Source organism: Capricornis sumatraensis, chromosome 3 (assembly GCF_032405125.1).
Source record: "Capricornis sumatraensis isolate serow.1 chromosome 3, serow.2, whole genome shotgun sequence".
Lineage (NCBI taxonomy): Eukaryota > Metazoa > Chordata > Mammalia > Artiodactyla > Bovidae > Capricornis > Capricornis sumatraensis.
This window is the reverse complement of record NC_091071.1, coordinates 72,513,097-72,538,541: the sequence shown is the minus strand read 5'-3', so window position 1 is coordinate 72,538,541 and position 25,445 is coordinate 72,513,097. Positions and strand designations below refer to the sequence as shown.

Sequence of the window (25,445 nt, the reverse complement as noted above, 5' to 3'; positions counted from 1 at the left end):
ATTAGCTTTTGTCAAAGTATAGTTGCTTTCCAATGCCGTGTTAGTTTCTAGCTGTACAGCAAAGTGAAGCAAAGTATAAAGCATTTCATACTTAAAAAAATGATATGAAGTGATTTTTCTTTAAGTTAAAACCTATCACTTAGGGGGCCAAAGTCATTTCAAGAATTGGTTTTGATTTGACTTTAAAGTTTTATCATAATACTATTATAGTATTATAATTATATAACTAAAAATATAATGAATATGTCATAATTAACACTATTAAAATATTAACTCATCTCAATTACTTAGGGTCATCATTACAAATATGCAGTAATAAGCTACATTATAAGATCTTCATAAATTCAGAATTTGTTGCTGAATATGGATCCCTTCACCCTCATCCCAGGGAGATGCAGGCTACACTTTTTCTTAGATGACACTGTCTGCCTCTTATAGCTTTTCTGCCTTCCCTGCCTTGGCAGGAGGCCAGCAGTCATTTCTTGCTCCTATCAGTGTGTCTGTAGTTAGCAGGCTCCCCAATTTTCATGCATCTTTTTCTTGATTCTAAAAAGTAGTAGAAAAAGCCACAGTCTCAAAGTGTGGTGGTTCTGCCACAACCCAGCTGCAGGTCCTTGACAAACCACTGAACCACTTTAGGAATTTGTTTCCTTATCTACACAATGAAAGAACTGGACTGAATGATGGTTAAGTTTCATCCAACCTTGGAACTTCATAATGAATGAATTTTTCTAAGAGCTAGGAAGTCCACCACCGAAGTTTATTAGAACTGTGTCCAAAGAATAGAGAAACTCAGAGAAAGGACCTCAGAAGTTTCCAGACTTCTGTGCATGGAATTTACAGTATCTTGGGCTTGCTAGGTCACAGACTTTTCAGTCTTCTAGATTCTTTATCTCTAGTAAGTGAGGTTCTGCATTGGATAAATCAGGTCTGGACAAATGGGACAGAATTATATTAAGTGCTTTTGGAACAGAAAATTAAATATAACTCTTGAATATACTTCTTTCACATAAAAGATAAGAATTCAAGAAATTTTCAGAAATTCACAGAATAAATTATTCCCTTATGAAAACTTTTGTTTCTAAGTGCATTTCTATTTGATATATAAACAAAATGCAAGACACTACATGCATTAAAAAATGACTCACCTATAACTACATCATGCCCATCAACCAAGCCAGCAGAGAAGAGCTCCTGAGAAACGCCATCTGCAGTATCTGCCCAAATGTGAAACGAAGGTGGATCAGAAACCGCACAAAAGTTAACAATCTAGTACAACGTAAAATATATATACTTTTCATTTAGAAAAATCATCCATGTGTATTTTAACAATTCAGATTCTATCAGGAGGAAAAATCAGAAGCAATGTGAAATACATTTGCCACATACAATTTGCACCCTGTTCTTTGTTCAACAGAAGTTCTACAAAATTACTGTTTCATTTTTGGTGAGCCAAGAAAATTTTGCCTTTTGTCTACTACCTGAATTAGTCCTCAAATGCACCTCTAGAAGTTAGCTCATAACTGGTCCCTATGACAATGCTTTTCTCTCTTGCCAAGGTTAATTCTTGCCACCATCAATCCTTTCCTATCATTAGTAGCTACTGAGTTAGAATTTATGGCAAAGGTTGAAGAGGTAGCATTTGATACAACCTTATATTTGGTACAAACAGCCTATGAGCTTCTTGGACTATTAAGATGAGCTATTTAAATGAATGCTATTAAGAAAATCCTTTAACATGACATTGATCATTCGATAGCAACAGACTCATTCTCTTAGAAAATGTGGTTGAATAAAAGAATGTAGCTTCTCAATAACTGACAGGGGTTAGCAATCTCATAAAGATGAGACTGAACAGGCTGCAGCAAGTGAATATAACAGAAATTACTTAATTGAGAGGTTATACATGAACATGACAATAGTGATAAGTCTGTCTGAAGACTTTGTAAAGGGAAATTGATAAATTTGCCACGTGCTCAAAGAACCATTATGAACCTGGATGTTTTCACAAGGGAGACTACATACTCTCCATGGCAGCCTGATATTATCACAAATATCCTGTATTAGAGTTAGATAAGAAGAAACTGGGAAAGTGCAGCTTCTGAATCAAGTAACCACCTAAACTGAAATACAGTTTGCTATGCCAAAGGCTGCCTTCATCAGAGAATGGGTTTCCCTGCTTAATCTGTGTTTCAAATGTGATGATGTGTGTTGTGTGTGTAAGTGTGTACTCATACTCAACATGAGCATGTAGCTGAAGGTACAATTATCTTTCACAGCGGGCTTTAATATGCTTAGCTTGGTGTCTGACTCATAGTAATTACTCAACAAATGGTAACTGTGATGATGACGAGGCAACCAGAGACCATTTGAAATGCACCTTCTTTTTCTCTCTCATACATGGCCCAATTTTCCAAACTGCCAACAAGACTTTGAGAGTTGATATATATTCTTTGTACTTTCAGAGAAACTGTGGTATTCTATCATTTCACTCATCCAATGAAATGGAATCAAAGAAGGTAATGGAAAAGAAAAACACAGGAATCTTACTAAACAATGAAATTCCATATAAGGTGGGCTTATCTGTGGCTTCCTAGCAATAAAGAATCTGCCTGCTGACGTAGGAGCCATGGGCTTGATCCCTGGGTCAGGAAGATCCCATGGAGAAGGAAATGGCAACCCACTCCAGTATTCTTACCTGGAAAATCCCACGGATGGAGGAACTTGGTTAGGCTACAGTCCAGGGGTCGCAAAGAGTCGGACACAACTGAGCAACTTCACTCACTATACTGGACCTTGTCCTCACTATTAGGAGTACAAGAAACACCTTACAAAATTCTCTCAGAGATAAAACGATCTCATAGCATGAACCTTGGTGTTGTTTAGTCAAAGTCGTGTCTCACTCTTTGCTACCCTATGGACTGTAGCCTGCCAGGCTCCTCTGTCCGTGGGATTTCCTGGCAAGAATACTGGAGTGGGTTGCCACTTCCTTCTCCAGGGGATCTTCCTGACCCAGGAATCAAACCCATGGCTCCTACACTGGAGGCAGATTCTTTATTGCCGGGAAGCCAGGGAAGCCCATAGCATGAACCTAGGACAGCATAATAAAAGGCTCTAGTCTGAATATGACATAGCTTTATAAAGCTGGCTAGAACATTCAGCCTCAATCTCCATCTTCCTGGATGCCACTAGAAACTTCAGGAAAAGTAGCGTATTGAATTAAAGTGCCTGCCTCATAGACACCAGGCATACAGTAGGCAGTGGTTTCATGCTATTGACTGCCTATCTGTTAAAGCAACTGGATGTGATACCACCATCTCTAAAGTTACCAATAAGATCTTACACTTGAGTAAGGAGCTATAATCAGAGAAGTCAGATGAGAATGGAATAATCAAACAAAGCCACATTGAGGGTTAGCACTACAGCAGTACTGAAGCAAAGAACATTCCCAAATCATTAAAGTGTGCGGCATCTCTGACTATTTTCAGGACTGTTGGGTACCGAATGAGTCATATCAAAATAGCAAATGGGTGGTGCTTATTGGTCAAAAATGGAAATGTTCCTGGTTTGTGTGTGTGTGCCATTCAGCAGTTATTTTTCACGCATGTTAAGTAAAATGTCAGTAACAGTTCAGAACAAAAACTTGAGGTAACTGATAATTTATTTTTCATTAAGCTAACATTCCTGATGCATAAATAGGTTAAGCAATCATAAATAATCATGTAAGCTCTGCTTTCTAGACCATTACAGCAACATAATAAACACAAAGGGTTTGGCCTCAAATGAGGACCGAATATGTGATATGTTCACTTTACACATTCGATGCCATGTGTATTTAGGCATGTATCTAGCAGAGACATAGTACACGTGATATGCATGCACAGATGGAGTGCAAACAACATCTGAAATGCTTGACAGCATCAGTAGCCACACAAGTACAGTGATTCAACTGTGGTGTTTCTGAAACTATTAATAACAGGCTGTGCTCGCTGCCCAGGGAGGGCCAGCTATCATCGGGAAGTCGGCACTGCGGTCTCTTGTCTGGGCAACAAAAGCAGAGACTGAACCTAACCATGGCAAACGGGGTTGCCGAAGCCAGCACAAAGGGCCAGGTAATGCAGATAGGGCTGTTCTATCCCCAGCAATCCTCAGCTCAGAAACTCATTCTTTGTTTCCTTTGAAAAAGTTGATTTTTACTGCCACTGTCAATCTTAAACAATCAGATGAAAAAAAAATACTGTTAAAATAAGAATCTGTTCTTTTTATTTACTATACTTGAAACTCTTATTATATAATTGTTCGATTTTATCACAGAACTGGCTGGTCAACATTTTTATATCATGATGAACTAGCTTTTAGATAACGGCAACCAGCAACAGTTCAATTTCAGAGACTGACTCTAAGCTGTCAAAGACGCTCCCCAGAAAGAAAGACCAGTTAGGAAATTCACTAGGTCTTCATTTATGTTTGTTTTGTAAAAGGATATGTTGGATTCAAATATACTAGAAATCATGATGATGATGATTTTTTTTTTTGGCTACATAGCATGGCATGCAGGGGTCTTAGTTCCCCAACCAGGGATTGAACCTGTGTCTCCTGCTCTGGGAGCACAGAGTCTTAGCCACTAGACCACCAGGGAAGTCCTCTGGAAATCATGGAATCTTTGTGCTTACAGGAGACTAGAGATCAGGGCCACTGAGTCCATAACCACCTATGGCCCAGGAACACATTTTGTTTGGTGGGCAGGGTTTGTTCAAAACTGAACTGGAATGTACTTAGACAGAACTCTCGAGTTCCCACAGCTCACTTTGGCTCCCGTAAGCATTTGAGTCTGCGTCTTCTTACAGGTGGTAACAGCAAGGAGATCAAGCCATTAACTGACTGACTAGCTATCAAGTCAGGAAAGCTTCAGGTTTTCAAAATTTTAGCACATACAATTCCAACTTATTTAATCAAGTCAAATTTGACATGGAGTTCTAACACATAAAATAATTACGGCGTGTTATACGTTCAAATGTATGAGATTAATGAAATATCAAGGCTATTTTCACGTAAAAGTCTGAAACCAGAGGTCAAGGACAGTAACTGTTACAGTCACAACATTAGCACCTGATTTTCACTTCTTTAGACTGTTCTTCTTATGAACTATAGAGTGGAAATAGCAATTTTTGTTTAACAACTAGTGTTGTGATCTCTAAAGCCTGAATCCATTAGTTAACCAAAACGACTTGGGATTCTCCTGCATTACCAGCTGCTTGCCAGGTGCTAGAGACACCTAGAAACAGGACATGGTTTGATGACTTCCATGCGTCCTAGCACTAAAAGAGCAACCAGTCTAGCCCTGACACTATTTTAGTAACTACTCAAAATACTAAAATTACATTCTGCTGCCAGACTGGCATTGTTGCTACCAAGCCTCCTAGTGGTGCCTGTAGCAAGTAGCAGCCCAGACTCTGCTCAACACAGACTTCGTATAATCAGAACGGACAACAGAGAGGCCAAGTATGCTACCTTTCGGTCTGATGTCATGGTTTGCTGCTCAACCATAATCAGGACTGCTGTGCGCATCTCATCACACTCATCATAACGTCCTTCAGGCCCTGCATCACCATGCCAGCACTTCTTTTCACGCTTGAGCTACTAGATTTAATTTATAAGTGTGTGTATGCTGTGCAGCACGTGTCATTAGGATTCATACAATCAGTAGTAGGTTTGGTTTGGATTCTCTGTAATTACTACAAATCCTTCCTTTCTTCCTTCCTTCCTTCCTTCCCTCCTCTATTGTTAGAGAATGCATTTTTGAATAGCAAATTATAACCACACGCTTATAATCAATTTCTGAAATGCTCTCTGTAGCAATAAAATAATAATTTCAATTGAAACTTACCTCTTCCTGGAGTAAACTCAAATCGTATGTCATTAAGTTCCTTCCTGGAGTTTCTGAAATACATAACATATAGCATATTAAACTCTAATGAAGCAGAGTTTAACCAAAATAAATGTATTCCAATTTTTATAAGATGCTACTGACACACAGATAGCATTTAACAGTTTTAGGGTTACCTCTAATACTTCTTTAACTAGAAGAGGTAGTTATGACAATAAAGGAAAATATTTAATTGATTGAATTTACCTTATACAAACATGATTATATCACAAAATTATAAAAATAAATGTTCCTTTTATAAAATCTACAATAAGTCAAGAACCTTAAATTTAATTCTGTAATTAAAATTTTCAGAAGCTTTTAGTCTAGCAAAATAATATTCAATAAGGTTTTCATATTTTCCTGGGAAAATAGCATTTTGTCAAATTATTTTTAAAAGTGAAACAAAGGGGACAGTCTTAGCAGTAATTTCATGACAGCACTATACATTAAATTATCCAACAAAACAGCTGGAATAAGGTATGTAGTTTCCTTTAAAAAATTTTATCTAAATAGACAGGACCTGTGACTGTTGCAAAATTGCCCACTGAATATACAAAATTTGAGAACAATTTTAAATGACTACATAAAAGTACAACAGACACATATATGTACATGCCACCAAAAAACTAAAAGACACTGAGGAAACATGGAACAAGTAAATACCTAAGATATGAGTTTCCCAGAAACAGACTCATAGCCAGAGAACAAACTTATGATAACCATGCAGGAAGGGTAGCTGGGAAGTTTGGGACCGAAATGTATGCAACTGCTATATATATATATATATTTTTAATATGAGTTTTCCATTCATATTAATATCAAGACATGATAAGGGTCTGTGAGTTAGAAATGGTCTTAATTTTTCATAAGAACACTAAAATATTATGAGTAACTCTCAACAGATGCTAGAATTAAAGTTAATTAAAAAAAGAAACTTTAAGAAACCACAACAGGACATATGAAATGGTCATTTCTGTATGCACTCAACTCTGCTCTGTTGCCAAGGGTACCCAAGGCTGAGACAGAGACAGTCTGAATACCCAGCCATGAACATTCTCCTTCCCATGCCAGGGGAGTCTGATCAAATCTTCTAATACTGCAGTTTGATACTCTAGCACTTTGGGTAATTCAGTACCATGCCTAAATCTTGATGTCATCAGTCTCTGAGCCTTTTTTTTGTTCCCTAAACTGAAGGTGGTTATCTCCTACCACACCCTGTGATACCAAGTGAGAGGAGGCTCAGGAAGATGGCAAATGCTGAGTACTGACAAAGAGAAAGCCCTTCTCCTAGTGCCTAGGGAGGCTTCCTCCCTTCCACAAGCAGGCCGGAAAAGGGGCAAGAACTCTAGAGATACCCAAGCCCACGGTATCGACATGGGAGCCTTGAACCTCGGCATATCCTCTCTGGTGTCTGCACCATGATTTTATCATTACTCCTCTGGGAGACAAAAATGGGACCAGCAGATATTAGCAATTGCTACAGCTGTGCTTCATTTAGGACCTTCTGAGGATCTGAAAACTGAAAATTGTGGATGTTGACACTAAAAAGAAGTAAAAACATGATCAACATGTGAAATTGCAGGCAACTATAATATAGATAGTTCAGAGATTTTAGACCCTGGACTAAATAAACCTGCCCTGAAGATGGAGTGGGCAACAAACAACCAGTGCCTGCAACGGCAGGTCTATGTGCATGTTGCCTAAATTTTCTTAATAAATGACAGCGTCATCACACATTACACAGTGCTTTCATATCCATTGGCAGTTCTCAAATGTTTTGGTCTTAGGACCCCTTCACATTCTTAAAAAGTATCAAGGACCCCTAAAGAGATTTTGCTTGTGCTGATTATGTCCATCAACATTTACTGTATTGGAAATTAAAACTAATTCATTTTAAAATATGTATTAATTTACATGAAAGTGACAATAATTAGCACATCACATGTTAATGTAAAAGGAACAATTATTTTGCTTTCTAAAAGAAAAACAAATCAGTGAATGCATTGTTTTCTATTTTTGTAAACCTCTCTATTGTCTGGCTTAAGGTAGCTAGTATATGTTGTCCTTCATATTCAATCTGCTGCAATATCACATATCGTGGAGCCAGCCACTGGATATTCCACCATACGTATGTGGAAGAATGACAGTGAAAAAGGCCAATAATTTCTTCATATCATTATAAAGATAGTTTCCACCTCATAAGCTCCTTGAACGGTCTCAAGGACCCCCCCAGGGATCACAGGACCACACTTTGAGAAATACTGATAACAGATTTCATTTGATCCCAGCAATCAATCTTTGAGACATACAAAGTAGGTATTACTTGTTTCCCACTTCTGATGAGCACATTCAATGGCTTTTCCAAATTTACAAAGGTAATGAGTGGCAGAGTGAGGACCAACAATTCTATACTGTAAATACCTACTGCAAATAGAAATGTTTGATTCCCGTTACTTTTTGAGAGAAAACAAAGTATTCCCCAACATTCTGCATGTTACCATGAAAAGATCAGTAAGCATTCACTTACTTAACAGCCTTGGTCTTGTGTGTTACGTATCAGCAAAGATTGAATTAGGACTAAAACAATTCAATAAGAAAAAAAAAAAAAACACCAGGAAAGCAAGTATTTATGGTGTATAAAAAATGAAATGACAGAGGGAGAAAATGAGAAATCAATTAGGTTTGATGCTAATGTATCCCACTGTTCCTTTCCTCTTTCCTTTGATCAGATTGTCTTAAGTTATTTTGTTCTACTAAGTCAAGGACTTTCCTGTAGCTCAGAAGGTAAAGAATCTGTCTGCAATGCAGGAGACCTGGGTTTGATCCCTTGGTTAGGAAGATCCCCTGCAGAAGGAAATGGCAACCCACTCCAGTATTCTTGCCTGGAGAATTCCATGGACAGAGGAGCCTGGTGAGCTCCTCTGGGGTCCATGGGGTCAAGAAGAGTCAGACATAACTAACTGAGTGACCTTACTACTAAGGTCATGGAAGAGAGGTATAAGAACTGTAACCAAAACATCATCATGCATATTCTGATTCTTAAATATTAATCCCAGAAAGTTAATATCCAACATCCATAATCTCTATGCACATCAATGGTGGCTCAAGTTATGGAGGTTGCCTAGACAAGTCATTCTCCTTTAACTCTGAACCAAAAATATCCACCTTTGAAAAGATCACAGTGATTGAGTGTGTGTAGTAGACTTGTCCCATCAGGGTGAAATATAGTTGGAAAAATGCCTAATTGGATCTGACTACTGAAGGTCATCCTTTTATAAAGAATTAATCTTTTCAGACTTATATTTAACACCTTTAATTGAAAGTACATTTACTTTAATTGATATGGCACAGGATACTCCTAATTTCAGGGAAGCTGAAAATAGGTATGATTTAAGGCCAGAAACTATATGCAACTTTCCAGGGCAAACGTTAATAACTTGAGAGTTTCAAGACCCAGGTGACCTCTGGTAACTTAAAAACTCTTTCAATCCTAAAAATAATAAAACAAAACAAAGAACAAACTCTTAAATTGGTTAAGGCACAACACCTCTGCATCACAAACCCAAATACCTACAGGGCTCAGGCAGGAACTTTCTTTCTTAAAACAGGTGATAGATGGTTTAAAGATCAAAAAGTACGGTATAGTATGGGCATCCCTGGTGGCTCAGACAGTAAAGAATCTGCCTGCAATGAAGGAGACCTGGGTTTAATCCCCAGTCAGGAAGACCCCTGGCGAAGGGAATGGCTGCCACTTCAGTATTCTTGCCTGGAGAACTCCATGGATAGAGGAGCCTGGTGGGCTACAGTCCACGGGGTCGCAGAGAGTCAGATACAACTGAGTGACTAAGCAACAGGCAGGTTCAGTGGGTATTCTGTGAAATCTAGCCCTCTCAACTCCCTTTGCTCATCTGTCTGGTCCCCCTCACTGAGGCAGTCATGCTACAGGCTTTCTGCGTATGCTTCATGAGATGTTTTTACATAAGCACTAGTGAATACACAGTGTGCTCACTAGCCTATTTAATACAGTGGGAGACGACAACTGCATTCTATATCCACTGTTCTGCATCCTGCCTTTTATTTAACTTAATAATATACCTTGGAATTTCTTCATATTGGTTCACAGAGAGCTTTCTCATTCTTTTCTGTCTGTTTATAGCTACACAGTATTCAGTTGTATGCTCTATCCTTCTTTAACCAGTTCCCATTCTATGAGTAGATTGTTTCCAGTCTTTCACTATTATGAACAACGCTTCAATGAATAACCTTGTTCTTAGGTCCCTTGGCAAATATGTGAGTATAAAAATAAATTTTCTGGAAGCAAATTGCTTGGTCAAAGGATATATGCATTCACATTTGATTTGACCGATACTGTCAAATTCCTCTTCATTTATGTTGCATCAATTTATACTCTCAGAAGCAATCTGAAAGCACCATTGCAGGCACTTTTAAATGAGTATGGCAGGAAGTATATTAAAAAAACAGCCAAGAAACAGGGAGATGCAGGGACTCTGCCAGCTGATAAACATATTCTCCGTTGAAAGGGGGCAACCAGCACCAGCGGGTTAGGGTCAAGTAGGATCGGGGCTTAGTTTTGTTAAATATTATTTTTCCACATCCATTCAAAGTGAGGAGTTCCAAGATACAGGCTGGTAAGTATTTTTCTTTTTGCTCTTTCAATTCATCTGCAAGGGACATAGTGAACACTTTAATTGAGGCAGCTGGCTAACAAGGTGGTGAAGACAGACGGGCGTGAACACATACCCCTCCTGGTGAGGGAGGTGTAGGAGGCCTGGACAGCTGAAGTATATATTTTACAGGGGGTAGCACTTTTCTGCACCTCTTAATTTACCATGTCAAGACAGCCTGAAAGACTTATTGCTCTTGGAGGACTCCCAAACTAAAAGGCCAGCTCAGGACTATATGCATCCCTCGGCTGCATGGTAATGTCTCTAAGCCTATGCCAGCAACTGTTCAGGGACATGTGAGCCCCAAGAGTCGGATCTGAGCAAGAGGCTGAGCAGCCCAAAGACCACTCGCTGTCAAAGGGCATCATAAACTCTAAGCACTGGCACTGCATGCCCTCCACCACAGGGTGCTCTGGAGTGAGGCTGAAAGCCAACCATTTCCTCAAGCTCTGAGGGGGAAGGATACAGTTGGGGTGACACCACTCAGGGCCCCTGTAAGGGCAGAAAGGACAGAGTTTCCCAGGATCCAGAGGTGGCCCCTCTCTTCTAAGCAACAGGGGATGTTCATGACCAATGACAGCCCTCTTCTTCCTTACTCTTCCCCAAGATTCCAGGTCAGGGCAAAGCTGTTGGTGTCCAAGGTAGTTCAGAGAGAGCCACACACTCTGGCATTCCTGGAGTGTCTCCCCTTATCGGGAGCAGGAGGGGGACCTTTCAAACATGTCGGGCTGGGAATCACTGGGGAAAACATTCAGCTTCTTTCCTGCTCTTGGCACTGGACTGAAGTCCTCTCCCACGGGTTTAGGAAGAGACACAGACTCTCTCCACACCAGGAGGTGAGCTGGCATGGATGACGAAATACCACGGATGGTGGAGAGAAGTCCGACTTCGAACCTACCCTCTACTCATCTGGCCTCTACTTTGCTCAGCTGTGAGATGGGGAAAATAACTAACAGTATTTCCAATCTGCCGGTACATGCTTGGTACTTCACATCGTTACTTCATTCCATGGTCAAAACAACCCTTGAAGCAGGGACGATTCTTATCCCCTATTACTGGACAGACAAGGAAATGGAGGAGGCTTAGAAAGGGTAAAGGATGTATGCAAAACCAGGTGTCTGACAGCAGATCCAGACTAAGCCTAGAACTTAATCAACATCACGTATCATCTTCTCCAGTGCACAACCCTTAACCCGAGGCTCTACCAGCCCCTTAATTTGCAGGTGCTCCTAACTGGTCTCCATGTTCAAGCTCATGGTCTCCAGAGGATCCAGTCAGCTCGTTTCCTGGAAACCTGATCTTGTCACTCCCTTGTTGAAAGGCTCCATTTCCATCCCTTTATTCTTAAAGCAAAATTCCAAATCCTTAGCATGATCCTCCAAGACTTGCTTGTGCCCACCGTCATCATCCACCTACCATGACCTCTGGGCTATGCCCTTTTTAAGCTCCTCCAATCATCCATTTCTCTAAAGCTCCACTACCACTGACTGAGGGCAGGTCACCATTATCTGCTGCACACAAGAACAAGTGATTTAATGACCAAAAAAGACGCCATGCAGACACAGAGAAACTCCACTTAAAACGAAAGATGCCGCAGAAGGGAGAAGGGCCATAAAAGGTAAGGGTGCAAGCCTCGGTAGATGAATGTGTAGCCCAGGAAGGAACATGTACTTCCTGAGATGTGAAAAATGCCGCACTAGTGCTAAGATGAAGGACACCTGCAACGTAAGGCCAGTAACTGAAGAATCAGGGAGAGAAAAGGGAAGTCTACTGCGGCCAGCCTCTGGGCTTTCCCAGGGCAGGGGCTGCCAGGGAGCTAGTCAGACCAGCTGGACCCACCTGAGCTCACTGCCTGGTCCAGACCTTCACCAGCTTCTTCCCGGTCGCATGCGCAGTTTCCTCAGCTCCCCTTGCAGATTACACAGGCTAAGTGACAGCACCATGTGGCTCCCTCACAACACAAACAGGCGTCACGACGCCCTAAATTCTGAAGTGAGCAGTAGGCCATGCTTCCAGTCCTCAATGAGCTTGCAATCTTCCCAGAGAATGAAGAGAATGAGAGCTGACCTATGTAAAACCACCCGGAAGACCCCAAAGTAAATGTGTGCTTTAACAACAGTCACAGAGGAGGAAATGTTAGACTAATTCTGATAAAGGAGCATTCCCTCTTTCTTGGCTCTCACTCTATCCATCCTTCATACTCCTGTCAAATTAATCTTCCTCTGAGGTAAAGGTCCAATCACAGAATCATATAATTTTACAACCGAAAGGGGCCCTTGAGGTCATTTAGTCCATTTCCCTCATTCCTCGGGTGAGGAAACAGAAGCCAAAGAGATTAAGTGGCTTGCTTAAGACTACACAGCTGGTTAATTCACCCAACACCCCTTAAATCCTTATTGATCACCTACTAGGCGTCAGCCCTATCTTAGCAGCCATTGCAAAGGACACTCAAACCAGGGGCTGAGGTTCCTAGATGACTGCTCTTTTAATCTCCACTGGTGGTTCTCAAACTGCAGGCAGGAGATGGAGGCATAATCTCTAAAGAAATACACTTTTTCACCCCAGTACACTCCTGCCCCTAGTTAAGAATGACTGCATGCAATGAGAGGTGTTACTGATGAGTATGGATACATTTCGCACAGGACTGATATGGTGGCAGAAACAAAGGTGGAGAGTCACCACTGTGCCCACCAGCCCTGAGTCCCAAACCCTGCCTGAAATCAGTTCTCCTCCAGCAGTGTATCTCCATGCACCACAAGCCACACGTTCCAGGAGTGTGAGAACAGCAACTGAGTTCTATACCTCCCGCTCCCCCAACCCTTTGCCTCAAAATAGCCTTCTGAATCTGTGAGTGTCCTACAAAGTGAAAGTGAAAATACCTTTCAGCATTATACCTCCAGGTACCCAGAAATATGCCAATGGCCTAGAAAGCATGTTAGTAACCTCCAGAATTCTATCTAGTCTACGTGAAGCCACGCAGCATACACAGCCTGTGATCACTGTCAGATAGATGAGGACGTCACACTGTTCCTTTAAACAACAACAACAACAACAACAAAAAAACCAAGAGCCCTGATGTGTATACACACACACACACATATGCACACGTGCAAGTGCACGCACACACATACTCACTCACAAGGTTTTCTTTAAGGAAGTTATCTTGACATATCCAAATGTGACCTTACAAGATGGTTGTCTGGAGGTTTCTCTGCAACTAGAACCACAGGCTGCAGACTGAACCATCGTCCCCGCCCCACACCGGCTATGGAACAACCCAAAGAACACTTCAGATCTGCAGCCTGCAGGAAGCATATAGTCTGGCTACATATGATTCCACACAGCAGACACTTAAATTAGAGCTGTATCTGCAGAGCCTTGCATACCGAAATTTCTGATGCTCTGTACCATGCTGACACCTATGAATAAATCACGTGCAAAAATGATAAATAACCACCTTTTGCCACTGACAAAAAATAGTTTTCATCTGGAAATAATCCAAACTGGGTTAAGGTTTTGTGCTTCTTTCACAGAAACCTCCTGAAAACCTCCATGCCGCCAAGAAGAAGATACACTGCTTCCTCCCCTCTACCTGATCCACTCTCCAATGTGAAGAAACACGTTTGATCCTGTTTTCTCCAGTACACACTTTCAAAAATCAAGACAGACATACAGGATAATGCAAAGAAGTACTAAAACAAACACATATGTACCTACCACCAAGAAATTTTAAAGTGGTAACATTCTGCCATATTTTCTTCAGAGCTGAATACAGCAAATTTGAAAAATGTTTGACGTAGACAATACAAAATCAGTTGTGTTACATCTGAGCTGTGGTAAATCATGAGCAAACAGGTTATTGTGTAAGGGCTCTGCTTCCTGTCAAGATTATGGAACTATTTCCTGGGTAGCAGTTCTTTTCAGCATTCACAATGCCCAGTGAACGTATTTATTGAACCCATTTTCACCTACTGGGCAAAAGGGAGACAGAGTGACCGCACAAAAACCAGCTCATGTGCAGGGCTGGTGAGAGCAGTTAACACAGGCAAGCTGGAGCTCACATTTTTTTCTGTTTTTTCCAGCTCCAAATCCCCTTTAAACTGCCAGCCACAGTGCTGCTTTTCATGGGCTAAAGCAATCTTGGCTACTCAAAATTCCCCTCTCTAAAAGTCAGTTTCCTCATCCATTTTATCAAAGGATTGGACTAAACCATTTCTATTTATTTATTCACTTATTTTTGGCCACGCCATGGGCATGCAGGACCTTAGATCCCTAACTAGGGATTGAACCCATAACCCCTGCAGAGAGAGTGCAGAGTCTTAACCACTAGACTGTCAGGAAAGTCCCATGGAGCTCACATGTTTAGTAACAGGGAACATTTTAACATGCATTTCTTACTTAAGGGTTTTGTGTGTGCCTTATGAATTCCCTGGTGGCTCATATGGTAAACCATCTGCCTACAATGTGGGAGACCTGAGTTTGATCCCTGGGTAGGGAAGATCCCCTGGAGGAGGAAATGGCAACCCACTCCAGCACTCTTGCCTGGAAAATCCTATGGACGGAGGAGCCGGGTAGGCTACAGTCCATGGGGTCACAAAGAGTCAGACATGACTGAGCGACTTCTCTCTTGATGACAGGACCACTGATAAAAGAAGCAGACTTCATCAACAATTGTATACGAAAGTTTGAAGTATTCTAGGATTTACTGCAAAAAACCCAGATTCATCTATGTTTCTGTGATAGAAACGTCTCTTCAGTGAATCAGGATCTTGTATCCACATGCCAAGTCAATTATACAATAAAAACACCAAAGTACCTCTAAGACATGGATTCAGTGAAAGTCCAATTAGGCTCTAGACATTGTGTCAGGGTGGGTATATTTATGTAGCAGACATAGTATATGGGGAGGTGGGTAGGGCTGAACATATTTATGGGATTCTAGGATGAGTTAATTTGCAAGACAATGGAAGTTTACTTCTTTAAGGCATAAACCATTACAAACTCTATTATGGGCAGGTAGCATCTCCTTTTCTATTTCTTTGGTTCATTTAATCCTTGCAAAAAGGATGGTAAGTACTTTTAAAATTAAATCAAATATATAACCAAACACCTGATTACTAAAAATAATAGAAGCTAGTTAAAATGAACACAGAAAGAGACATTACACATGCTTGAGATGTCAAGTACTCCAAATGAGCACCAAATTTAGCTCTGTTTGCTTGCAACTAAGACAAAAAAGGAAATACTGCATGATACAGTTCTTAATTTATCCGAAAGGAAACATGAAAGGCACATTTTCTCCCCTTGGCATTAGTATCATGGAGAAATTTTTTATGGAAGCCCCTTCATAAGGGAAAGTGAGTCATGTCCTCAAATCTACGGTGTAAAAAGACAAACTTTTTTTCATATAAATGTCTTCAACTACGTGGTGCAAAAGATGGGATTTTTTCCACCATGTGCTGAAGGCACAATATTAAATCTTACCTGAATGATGGCATTTCTGCTGGGAGCTGAAATAATACGGCCAAGGGACATTGTTTCCTGATGATTTACCTCAATAGAGGGAGCTCAGAGAACCTGGAGAAATTAATGGCTTAAGCAGACAGCTTCCTGAAACCCCCAAAGTGTCTTTGCCAAGTGCTGCTCTGGGCGATTTCATGACTGAACTCTGACAAGTATTGGAAGGAGTCTGATGGTCTGTGGGATGCTGAAACATAGATCTCTCACTTTAGCTAAAACATATGTGGGAAGCAGAGGTAACATTCTGCTGTGAACCTATAGGAGACTGAATTATGTTATGTCCTCTCCTAGAGACCTGGCTAACCAGCTTAAGGGAGGTGGGCTGCAGGGTGTCTGAAGGTCAAAAGGAGGCTTTGTGGCTGGCCAAAACCTTGCACACGTGCTCAGCTGAACACCGAACTCTGTTGCTTCAGAACAGAGAAAGGATAACTTTTTGCTTAAAAGCTTTATAAAGAATTTGTGCTGCTAATCAAGGGAGCAGACATATAAGAACATTAGAAGAGTTGCAATAATGTGAAGTGAGCAGATGATAATAAAAGTCTTTAAACCTTAGATGGATGATCACAAAAGTAGCAAGTAGCATGCTTTAACTTTCCTATTGTAATTTCCCTATTGATTTATATGTATAACCCAATCCAGGGAGAGCTATACTAGAAATAAGTGAAACAAACAAACGAAAAACAAAACAAATAAAAAGCCCTCAAGTTCATGCATATAGAGAAAAGATTGGTGGTCATCAGAGATGGGGGTGGGGAAAATGGGCAAAGGGTCAAAAGAGGCAACCTTCCAGTTATGAAGTAAATATGCCATGGGGGTATAATGCATAGTAAGGCAACTATAGTCAATAATACTGTATTGTATGGAATATTACTCAGCAATATAAAGAAGAATGACATTTGCAGCTACATGGATGGACCTAGAGATCACCATACAAAGTAAAGTCAGAAAGAGAAAGATAAATACCATATGACATCACTTATATGTAGAATCTAAACTAAGATAAAAATGAACTTATCAAACAGAAACAGGATCAGAGAGATACAGAATAGCTTTGTGGTTGCCAAGGTGGCAGAGCAAGGGGGAAAAATTGGATTGGGAGTTTGGAACTAACAGATGCAAAGTTTCATCTATGGAATGGATAAACAACAAGATCCTACTGCATAGCACAGGAAACTGTATCCAATATTCTATAATAAACCATGATGAAAAAAATATGAAAAAAGGATACATATATATATATAACTGATATCACTCGGCTGTACACCAGAAATAATACAACACTGTAAATCAAGTGTACTTTAATACAAAATTTTTAAAATAATAATACTCTATTGTATATTTGAAAACTGCTAAGAGAATAAATCTTAAAAGTTTTCATCACAAAAAAATTCTATAACTATGTACGGTGACAGATGTCACTGTGGTGAACTTTTCACAAAACATACAACACTGAATCTTCATGTTGCACACCCGAAACTAACATAATGTATGTCAATTATACTTCAATAAAAATAAAATACCCATCCAATAAAGGAGAAAACTATAAAGGCATAATGAATAATAAATGTTAACAGCAGTGTCCTCTAGGGTAGAAACATAAGCACAGTTCTCTCCTTGGCTTTTCCACAGGTGAGATCTGAAGACAATTAAATTTAATGATAAATGAGGTTGAGCAAGTATTTCCCCTTTTTGATCCATTTCAGAGAAATGGCCTATAATTAAATGTATTTACAAGCTAGTGTGGATGACCCTTTGGCAAAGACAGCATAAATCCTCAAGTTGGACATTTCTGAAATTACTTCGGCAAATGGCTATTTATAAAATACGCAGATGCACAGAAAATAACCTTGTTACTAAGCATTTGATAGGTTGCTGATGGGCATCTGAAAGAAATAAATGTATATTAGAGCACATCAAGCCATACTTGTCAGGAGGCTGGATTAGGACAGGACTTTTATTCAGAGTAATGTGAAAACAAAAATTAAAAAAATCCAAAACCTGTCTCAAGGCCAAAAAAAACCCAAAACACTTGTTTTTGAAACTTGCATTAAGTGATTCTCCAATTCCTGGCACTAGCAGGACTGAAATGAAGGAGTTCATTATTTGCATGATATGATTTAAAGTGAGCACAAATACCTGGAAATGTTTATAGGTATTTTTACCAAATTGATTTTCTTTTTAAATCTGAAGATCACCATGGGCAGGAGAATGGAAATCCGAACCTTGGTCTTATCTGCTTTCCCTGGATGCCCTTTCAAACACCCGCCTGTTGCTCTAAATGCATGACTATTACTATTAATACAAAATGGCCTTTAAAACAGTCACCTTGTAATGCCTTCTTCCTTCTTACTGGATCCTGGCAAATCTTTGAAAGTCAACATTTACATTAAATGTTAGCAAACACTAAATCTGTTTTTGGCCTCTGGAGCACTAATGTATGGCACTCACTACAATGTTTCAGAAAGAAACCATCCCTTCAACAATCCTGCTGCTGCTAAGTCACTTCAGTTGTGTCCAACTCTGTGCAACCCCAGAGATGACAGCCCACCAGGTTCCCCCGTCCCTGGGATTCTCCAGGCAAGAACACTGGAGTGGGCTGCCATTTCCTTCTCCAGTGCATGAAAGTGAAAAGTGAAAGTGAAGTCGCTCAGTCGTGTCCGACTCTTGGTGACCCCATGGACTGCAGCCTACCAGGCTCCTCCGTCCATGGGATTTTCCAGGCAAGAGTACTGGAGTGGGGTGCCACTGTCTTCTCCTCAACAATCCTAGATAAATTAAATAAAATGGCATTGATGACTTGACCTAGAAATCAAACCATCCATATTGGAAAATTCCAAGTATCCACTCAGTTCACCAAAATTAGAAAGACCCGTGGCTGAATCATGAAGATTATACTTCAAAGGTGTACACCACCTCCTCCATGAATGGCATATCTGAGGGCAAGGTTCAAAAGCAGATTGTGTAACATAATCTAGTAACCTTATTCCAAATGCTCAAAACAGTTGCTGGCCTATGCTCAAACACATGCTGTACAATCATCAAATAATAAAACTGATTTTCATGTGTGAATTGTGGAACCATTTGGAGCCATAACTCAAAATTTCAGTGATTTTGAAAAATATGCTGAGAATGTTTATTAAAAAAGCCCACGAGTGTTACAGCACCATAAAGTGAAGGACTTAGTATGACTGCATGCTTCATGCATTTTTCTTATCTAAAAATCACTAATAAAAAAATATACCCAAGGATTTCCTTTATTGTGTTTTTTTGTTTTTTTCAAGTGACTGGTCTTTAAACCAGGTCAGTTGATCTTTGACAAGTGTTTGGGACTGACTTAGCTTTCTAGATCTCTTGACTTAGGTGAAAATTTAATAAAGGAGGTCAGGCTGGATATAGGAGAGTTTTCACTCTTCAGAAGTATTTATACAGTATATCCTGCAAATTATTTGCTGTTTACTGCTTTAGCATAAGTTGACTACCTGACCTGCCTCTTGAGAAACCTGTATGCAAGTCAGGAAGCAACAGTTAGAACTGGGCATGGAACCACAGACTAGTTCCAAATAGGAAAAGGAGTACCATCAAGGCTGTATATTGTCACTCTGCTTATTAAACTTACATGCAGAGTACATCATGAGAAACGCTGGGATGGAAGAAGCACAAGCTAGAATCAAGATTGCTGGGAGAAATATCAATAACCTCAGATATGCAGATGACACCAAACTTAGGGCAGAAAGTGAGGAAGAACTAAAGAGCCTCTTGATGAAAGTGAAAGAGGAGAGTGAAAAAGTTGGCTTAAAGCTCAACATTCAGAAAACTAAGATCATGGCATCCGGTCCCATCACTTCATGACAGATAGGTGGGGAAACACTGGAAACAGTGGCTGACCTTATCTTTCTGGGCTCCAAAATCACTGGAGATGGTGATTGCAGTCATGAAATTAAAAGACGTTTACTCCTTGGAAGGAAAGTTATGGGGTTGCAAAGAGTCGGACATGACTGAGCGACTTAACAACTTCATAGGTAACTAAGAGGATCAGAAAGAAGGCATGGAGTGCCTGGTACACAGCAAGCATTCTAGTCAGTATTTGTTAAAAATCAGCAACAGTAATAACAAATTTATTCTTTAGCCTTTGAGTTCCTCATATCAGATATTGGCCCCTGCCCTGAGATCTGTTCTTTCTTAACCCTTCACCTGAGCAGTGCAGGCATCCAATCCTCCATGGAGTCCTCTACAGTAGATTCTAACCACAAGACCCAATACATAACAAGAGGTCAGGGAGGAAAGGCCTCTGCACCTCCTTCAGAATCCCAGGATGGCTGAATCAATGGAGAGGCGGAGAATGACACTCTCCATCAGACCGTTTGAAGAGATGGAAACAGGCTGCTCTGGAGTCCTGGATGACCTTCAGAAAATGAAATAAATCCATGAAGAGCTGAGAATTCTCCTGACAACCCATCCTACCACGCTTCATCTTATGAATAATTTAAATTCTCCACTTCATTTGGTCCAATCAAAGACCATGGTTTATGTTAAGGTAGAGAGGCTTAGCAGAAGATTGAAACAATGCCTGGGATACAAAATCCCACTTGCCAGATGAGGGGAATTCCCTGAGGAATGAGACACAACAAAAGCATTCATTTTGCTGATGGCCTGACCGGCATTTCTGACGGCTTACTCTCCTTTGCACCAGAAGACCCCCCACGCACCATCCCCCGCCAAGTCATTCATATTATATACTCTTCACCATCGAGGGCCTCCATGGACTCATGAAGGCCTGAGGGAACCGTGCTCTAAGCTCAGAGTGCTGTGTAATTGTGACTCTCATCATCACTGTTATTACAGATCTGTCATCAGAAACATTCTCGGCTATTAGAGACAGCATGGCACATTATGAAGATGGCATTTCCATGTTTTGTGTTCTGAACATTAAAAACCAGTTTGGCTCACCAAGTGAGCAAGCAGCGGGGGCCATGCTAATTATATAACTTTTTAGAACACTAATAGGATCTCCTACTGGGCCAACTGGGAGGGGAAAAATACAATACTCATTTTTGTCTGTGCTTCAGCAAATTGATCTCCTCTCAGCCCGTTGCTGTGACCATTAATAAAAACACTTAAAAATGACCCAAAAGGTTTTTTATGAACTAGAGCCTGAAGCTGTCTGCCAAACAGTTGTGTATTTTAGAAAACTTGGAGCTGGTACCAAAGGTAGCTGTTGATGATTCAAGCTTGTTCTAGGAACCTCCTGTGTCCAGAATGTTGTTTATGCTTCTGATTGGTTACGGATGAAAAAAAGATTCCCACTCTTAAGGATTTTGTAGAGCTAGAAATACAGGTGCCTGTGATGACAGTCTTGCTTTGCTTGGGACACATAAAGACTTGATTTAGTTTCACTTTGGTATCTTGAATGTGATCACCAACACACGTTCTTATAAGCTCTTTTCAATGTTAGAATAGTAATTTCAAGGAATTTGCAATTCTAAAATATTCTAATGGGTAGTTCTTGAAAGCAAATCAGAGAGAAGAGTTGGATCCTTTCCTACCTTGCCCTCCCTATCTACTGACAAGAATAACAGAGTAAAAACATGCATCAAACATAATTATTTAAATTTCAAGCACCATATATAACTGGGAAGATGAGATCAAATCTATCTGAGTGAGTTTTAAATGAGGCAAACAGAGAAAATCATTCAGCTTACATATATGACACATGTAGGCAACACAAGTCTTGGGAGGAGAGAGCAGACAGACAAAATGATATACAGACTGTGCCCAGTGGGTTTATGACCAGGCACAGACTTCAGAGCTGGAGAGAAACTCTACATGTGAGCAAGCTGACGCTCATTGAAGGTGTCTACTCTGCTGTCCTTAAGACAATTCCTATCTCAGATACTGGGACCAGAAACACCTCTTTCTTTACCTTCAAATGTTTATCCCATCCTGCGACTCTCCATTCTCAGAATCCTCTCCCTAAACACGCACACTTAGAGAAAAAGGGACCTGCTTAGATTATGAAGGAAGCAGTAACAAAACTGAGGTCACTCCCAGACTTCATATTTCCTAAAATAAACTGGCAAGTAAATGCTCATCGTAGAGAAAATTCAAATCTCACAAGAAAGGGAAAAAATGACTAAGGAATGTCAATGTCCCTTTATGTGCTTCTTACATTAAAATAGACAAGGGCAGATTTACTAAAGACCAATGCATAATTCCGAATATCTTTCTGTGGGATTAGCCCAGATCTGTGTGTCTACTGTGCCAAGACCAAAACCACAGTTCTCTGAAGGCTGGACAGGGAGAGGACTTGCTGCCCTGGTGGGAAGATGGTGAAGCTGGCAAAGGAGGCTCAGAGTGGGCTCCCCATCATTAACTCACCCCACTGCTTCTTAGTCATTCAGACGTTAGACCCCAGGACCCCATCTGAAACAGAAACATGGCACCGTGTGCCTTTGTGGGAAAACAGAGGTCCCAGCTTTGATCCCCCTTGGAATCAGGCAAGTCTGATGATACTGGCCCTAGACTTGAGAGCTCTGCTAAGCTCTGTCTGAAACTGGGCTTATGATTCTTAAGGGGCACAATATTGTTTATCGATGTCAACAGACAACAGATCCTGGAGCAGAGATGTGAATGGAAGAAGGCGACATATAGTTCCAGGCTTGTCTGGGTATCTCTGTCTGGCTGAGCGCTCAGAAGAGTGGAACCCCCTGGATACTCATAAGTGAAATGTTTCCCGCAGATGCCCTGCTTCTGCTCCCTAAAAGCCGGTAGGGACACCCAGCAACTGGATTCCTATCGCCGCTATAGAGGAGGAGCAAAGGCGAGAACAAGCGCACTGTCTTTTTAGGGAGAACTTAGGAAAGGAGAGGAAAGAGACTGCTGTGAAGAGGCTGCTCCTGCACATCTCAGTATTAAGGGAGGATCTGAGAGCACTCAAAAGAGGAAATAATAATCACCGGGCTGCAGCAGGTAATCACTAAGAACAAATAAGTTCGGAATAACCTAATTTCTTTTCTTTGCTAGTTTAATAAACTTTTCAATTTCAAGGGAAAGCCTTAGGCTTGCTTTGTTAAGACTAACACACATTTTGGGACATAGTGTGAATTCTTTCAGGTAATAATAGAAATTTCAATTTCTTCTTATTAGGGGTAAGTTATTTTACTGAGCTTGGACATCCTATAACAATCAAAGGGTCTTTCATGCCCTCTCTGACTTTGTCTATCTGGGGATTTTGAGATTCGGCTGAGCAGAAACGCAAACTAAAAATCCAATTACTACTTTTTTTAATCTCCCAAATTACATTAGCAAAGATTACAAAATGATAATAGGAAACACGAAATGCTCACAAGGATACAGTGCCTTCGACTTTCTTTCGCTGCTATTGGGAATACACTCTCTTTTGACAGGGCTGTTTGGCAATGTTTCCAAAATTTCAAAGTAGTCATACCCCTTGATCTACCCATTGTACATCTATGAATCTGACATATAAAATGAGAAGGTTGACGGTTTTCTGTATAAGGCCAGTCTTTACAGCATTAATTCTATAACAAAAATCTGGAACCAAATTAAATCCCCAATGATAGGGAGACAGTTAAATAAACTGCAGTGGGATAACCACCAGAAGCAATATTATGTAGCTATTAAAATGTCATTTATAAAGGATTTTTAGTGACATGAGAAAATGGTTCTAATGTAATACTAAAAAGCAGAAGACTGCATATATAGTATAATTGGAACAACAAAAAATATGTATGCAGAGTAAAACAAATAGAAGGAAATACACCAAAATGTTGACTGTGCTTATCTCAAGTCATGGTTCAATGGGTAATCATTCTCTTCTTTATAATGTTCTGTATTTTTCAAATTTTCTCTAATGAACAGGTATTACTTTCATAATACGGAGGAAAAAATTTCTTTAAAAAGATCCATTAAGACTTGAAAGGGAAGATGTGCTACAATGATTCAACATCATTTGGTAAAAAAGACTTAAAAGAAAAAGGAGAGAATTGAGCTCAAACTTAAAAAAAAAAAAAGAAAGCAACAACTTGTGAATGCTTTTGGAAAAAAACAGTGAAACAAGGATCCTTGGGTGAGGTTTAGATGATAATATGAAAACAAATAGACTAATGTTACCTGAAGCTAAACAGAATAGGTTACAAAGTCATGTTTATGGTAATAAGTACAAATACATACATAAGCATAGAGAAAGTGCTTGAAAGAAAGAACCAACAGGTGTATGGTTTAGGTGGGAAATAATTTGAGTTTATTCTTCTGAGCCCTCCCCAAAACATTTTTTATTATAATAAACTTTTGACAAGTTTTCAGTTCATTGTACAAATAAGGCTGCAACTATGTATCCGTAAGGACAACAGAAATGAGCACTGACCTTTACCTTACGGCCACACACAAAAATTAGCTTAAAATATAAGCAACTCTCAGTGTAAAACCCAAAATAGTAAAACTTTGGGGAAAAAAGAGGGAAATAAAGAAAATATTTGCAGGCTTGAGGTAAGAATTTCTTAAATAGCATATGAAAAGCACAAACCATTAATAAATCAATAAACTTTTAAAACTCTAAGTTTAAAACTTTCTAAAGGACACTATTGAGAAACCAAAAGGAAAGCAAAGTATGAGAGACTACATAATCACAACACATACCTCTGACAAAGGACACATTCAGGATATAAAAGGGAATCCTACAACTCAGTAATAAAAAGACAGTTCAATAAGATATTGACACAAGATTTTTAAGGATAAACAAATGGCTTGTTAGACACATGAAAAGATGCTAAATGTCTCTAATTAGAGAGATGAAAATTAAAACCATGAAGAGATCCTACTACACACCTATTAGAATGGCTAAACTTTAGAAGACTGACCACACCAAGCACTGGTACAGTACTCGTCACACTTGGAAGTGGCAGTGAAAACAGCACTCCCGTAAACTGCTGATGAAGGTGGAGAATCCACTTTTGAGAACTGTTTCGGCAGTGTCTTTAAAAAGTTAAACACACACCTACCATCTGACCCAGCTCTTCTACAACTAAGTATTTTCCCAAGGGAAATCAAAATATAGTCCATAGAAAGACTGGTACATGGATATCCACAGCAGCCTGAGTTATCATAGTTAAAAAAACTGGGGAATAAAGCAAACATCCATCAGTAGGTGAGTGAACAAACAAAACGAGGTGGATCCATTAAATGAAATGCTACCCAGCAATAAAAGGGAGTAAACTGTTTATATGTGCAACAAAATGCGGAATCTCAAAATAATTAGGTTAAGAGAGGTGTTTCTTTCAGCACATGACAACGCC

General features: G+C 40.0%; 1 protein-coding gene across 2 annotated transcripts in view; it reads right to left on the bottom strand.

Moving 5' to 3' along the window:
* The window catches only part of STK39 (serine/threonine kinase 39), a 316,468-nt gene that overhangs the window by 65,357 nt on the left and 225,666 nt on the right, over positions 1-25,445 (bottom strand). For both annotated transcript variants that reach the window (XM_068968272.1, XM_068968273.1), the window contains 2 exons: positions 5,888-5,940; positions 1,149-1,217 (listed from right to left, as the gene is read on the bottom strand). In XM_068968272.1, coding sequence (XP_068824373.1) covers positions 1,149-1,217; positions 5,888-5,940 — 122 coding nt within the window. The remainder of the gene's footprint in view (positions 1-1,148; positions 1,218-5,887; positions 5,941-25,445) is intronic.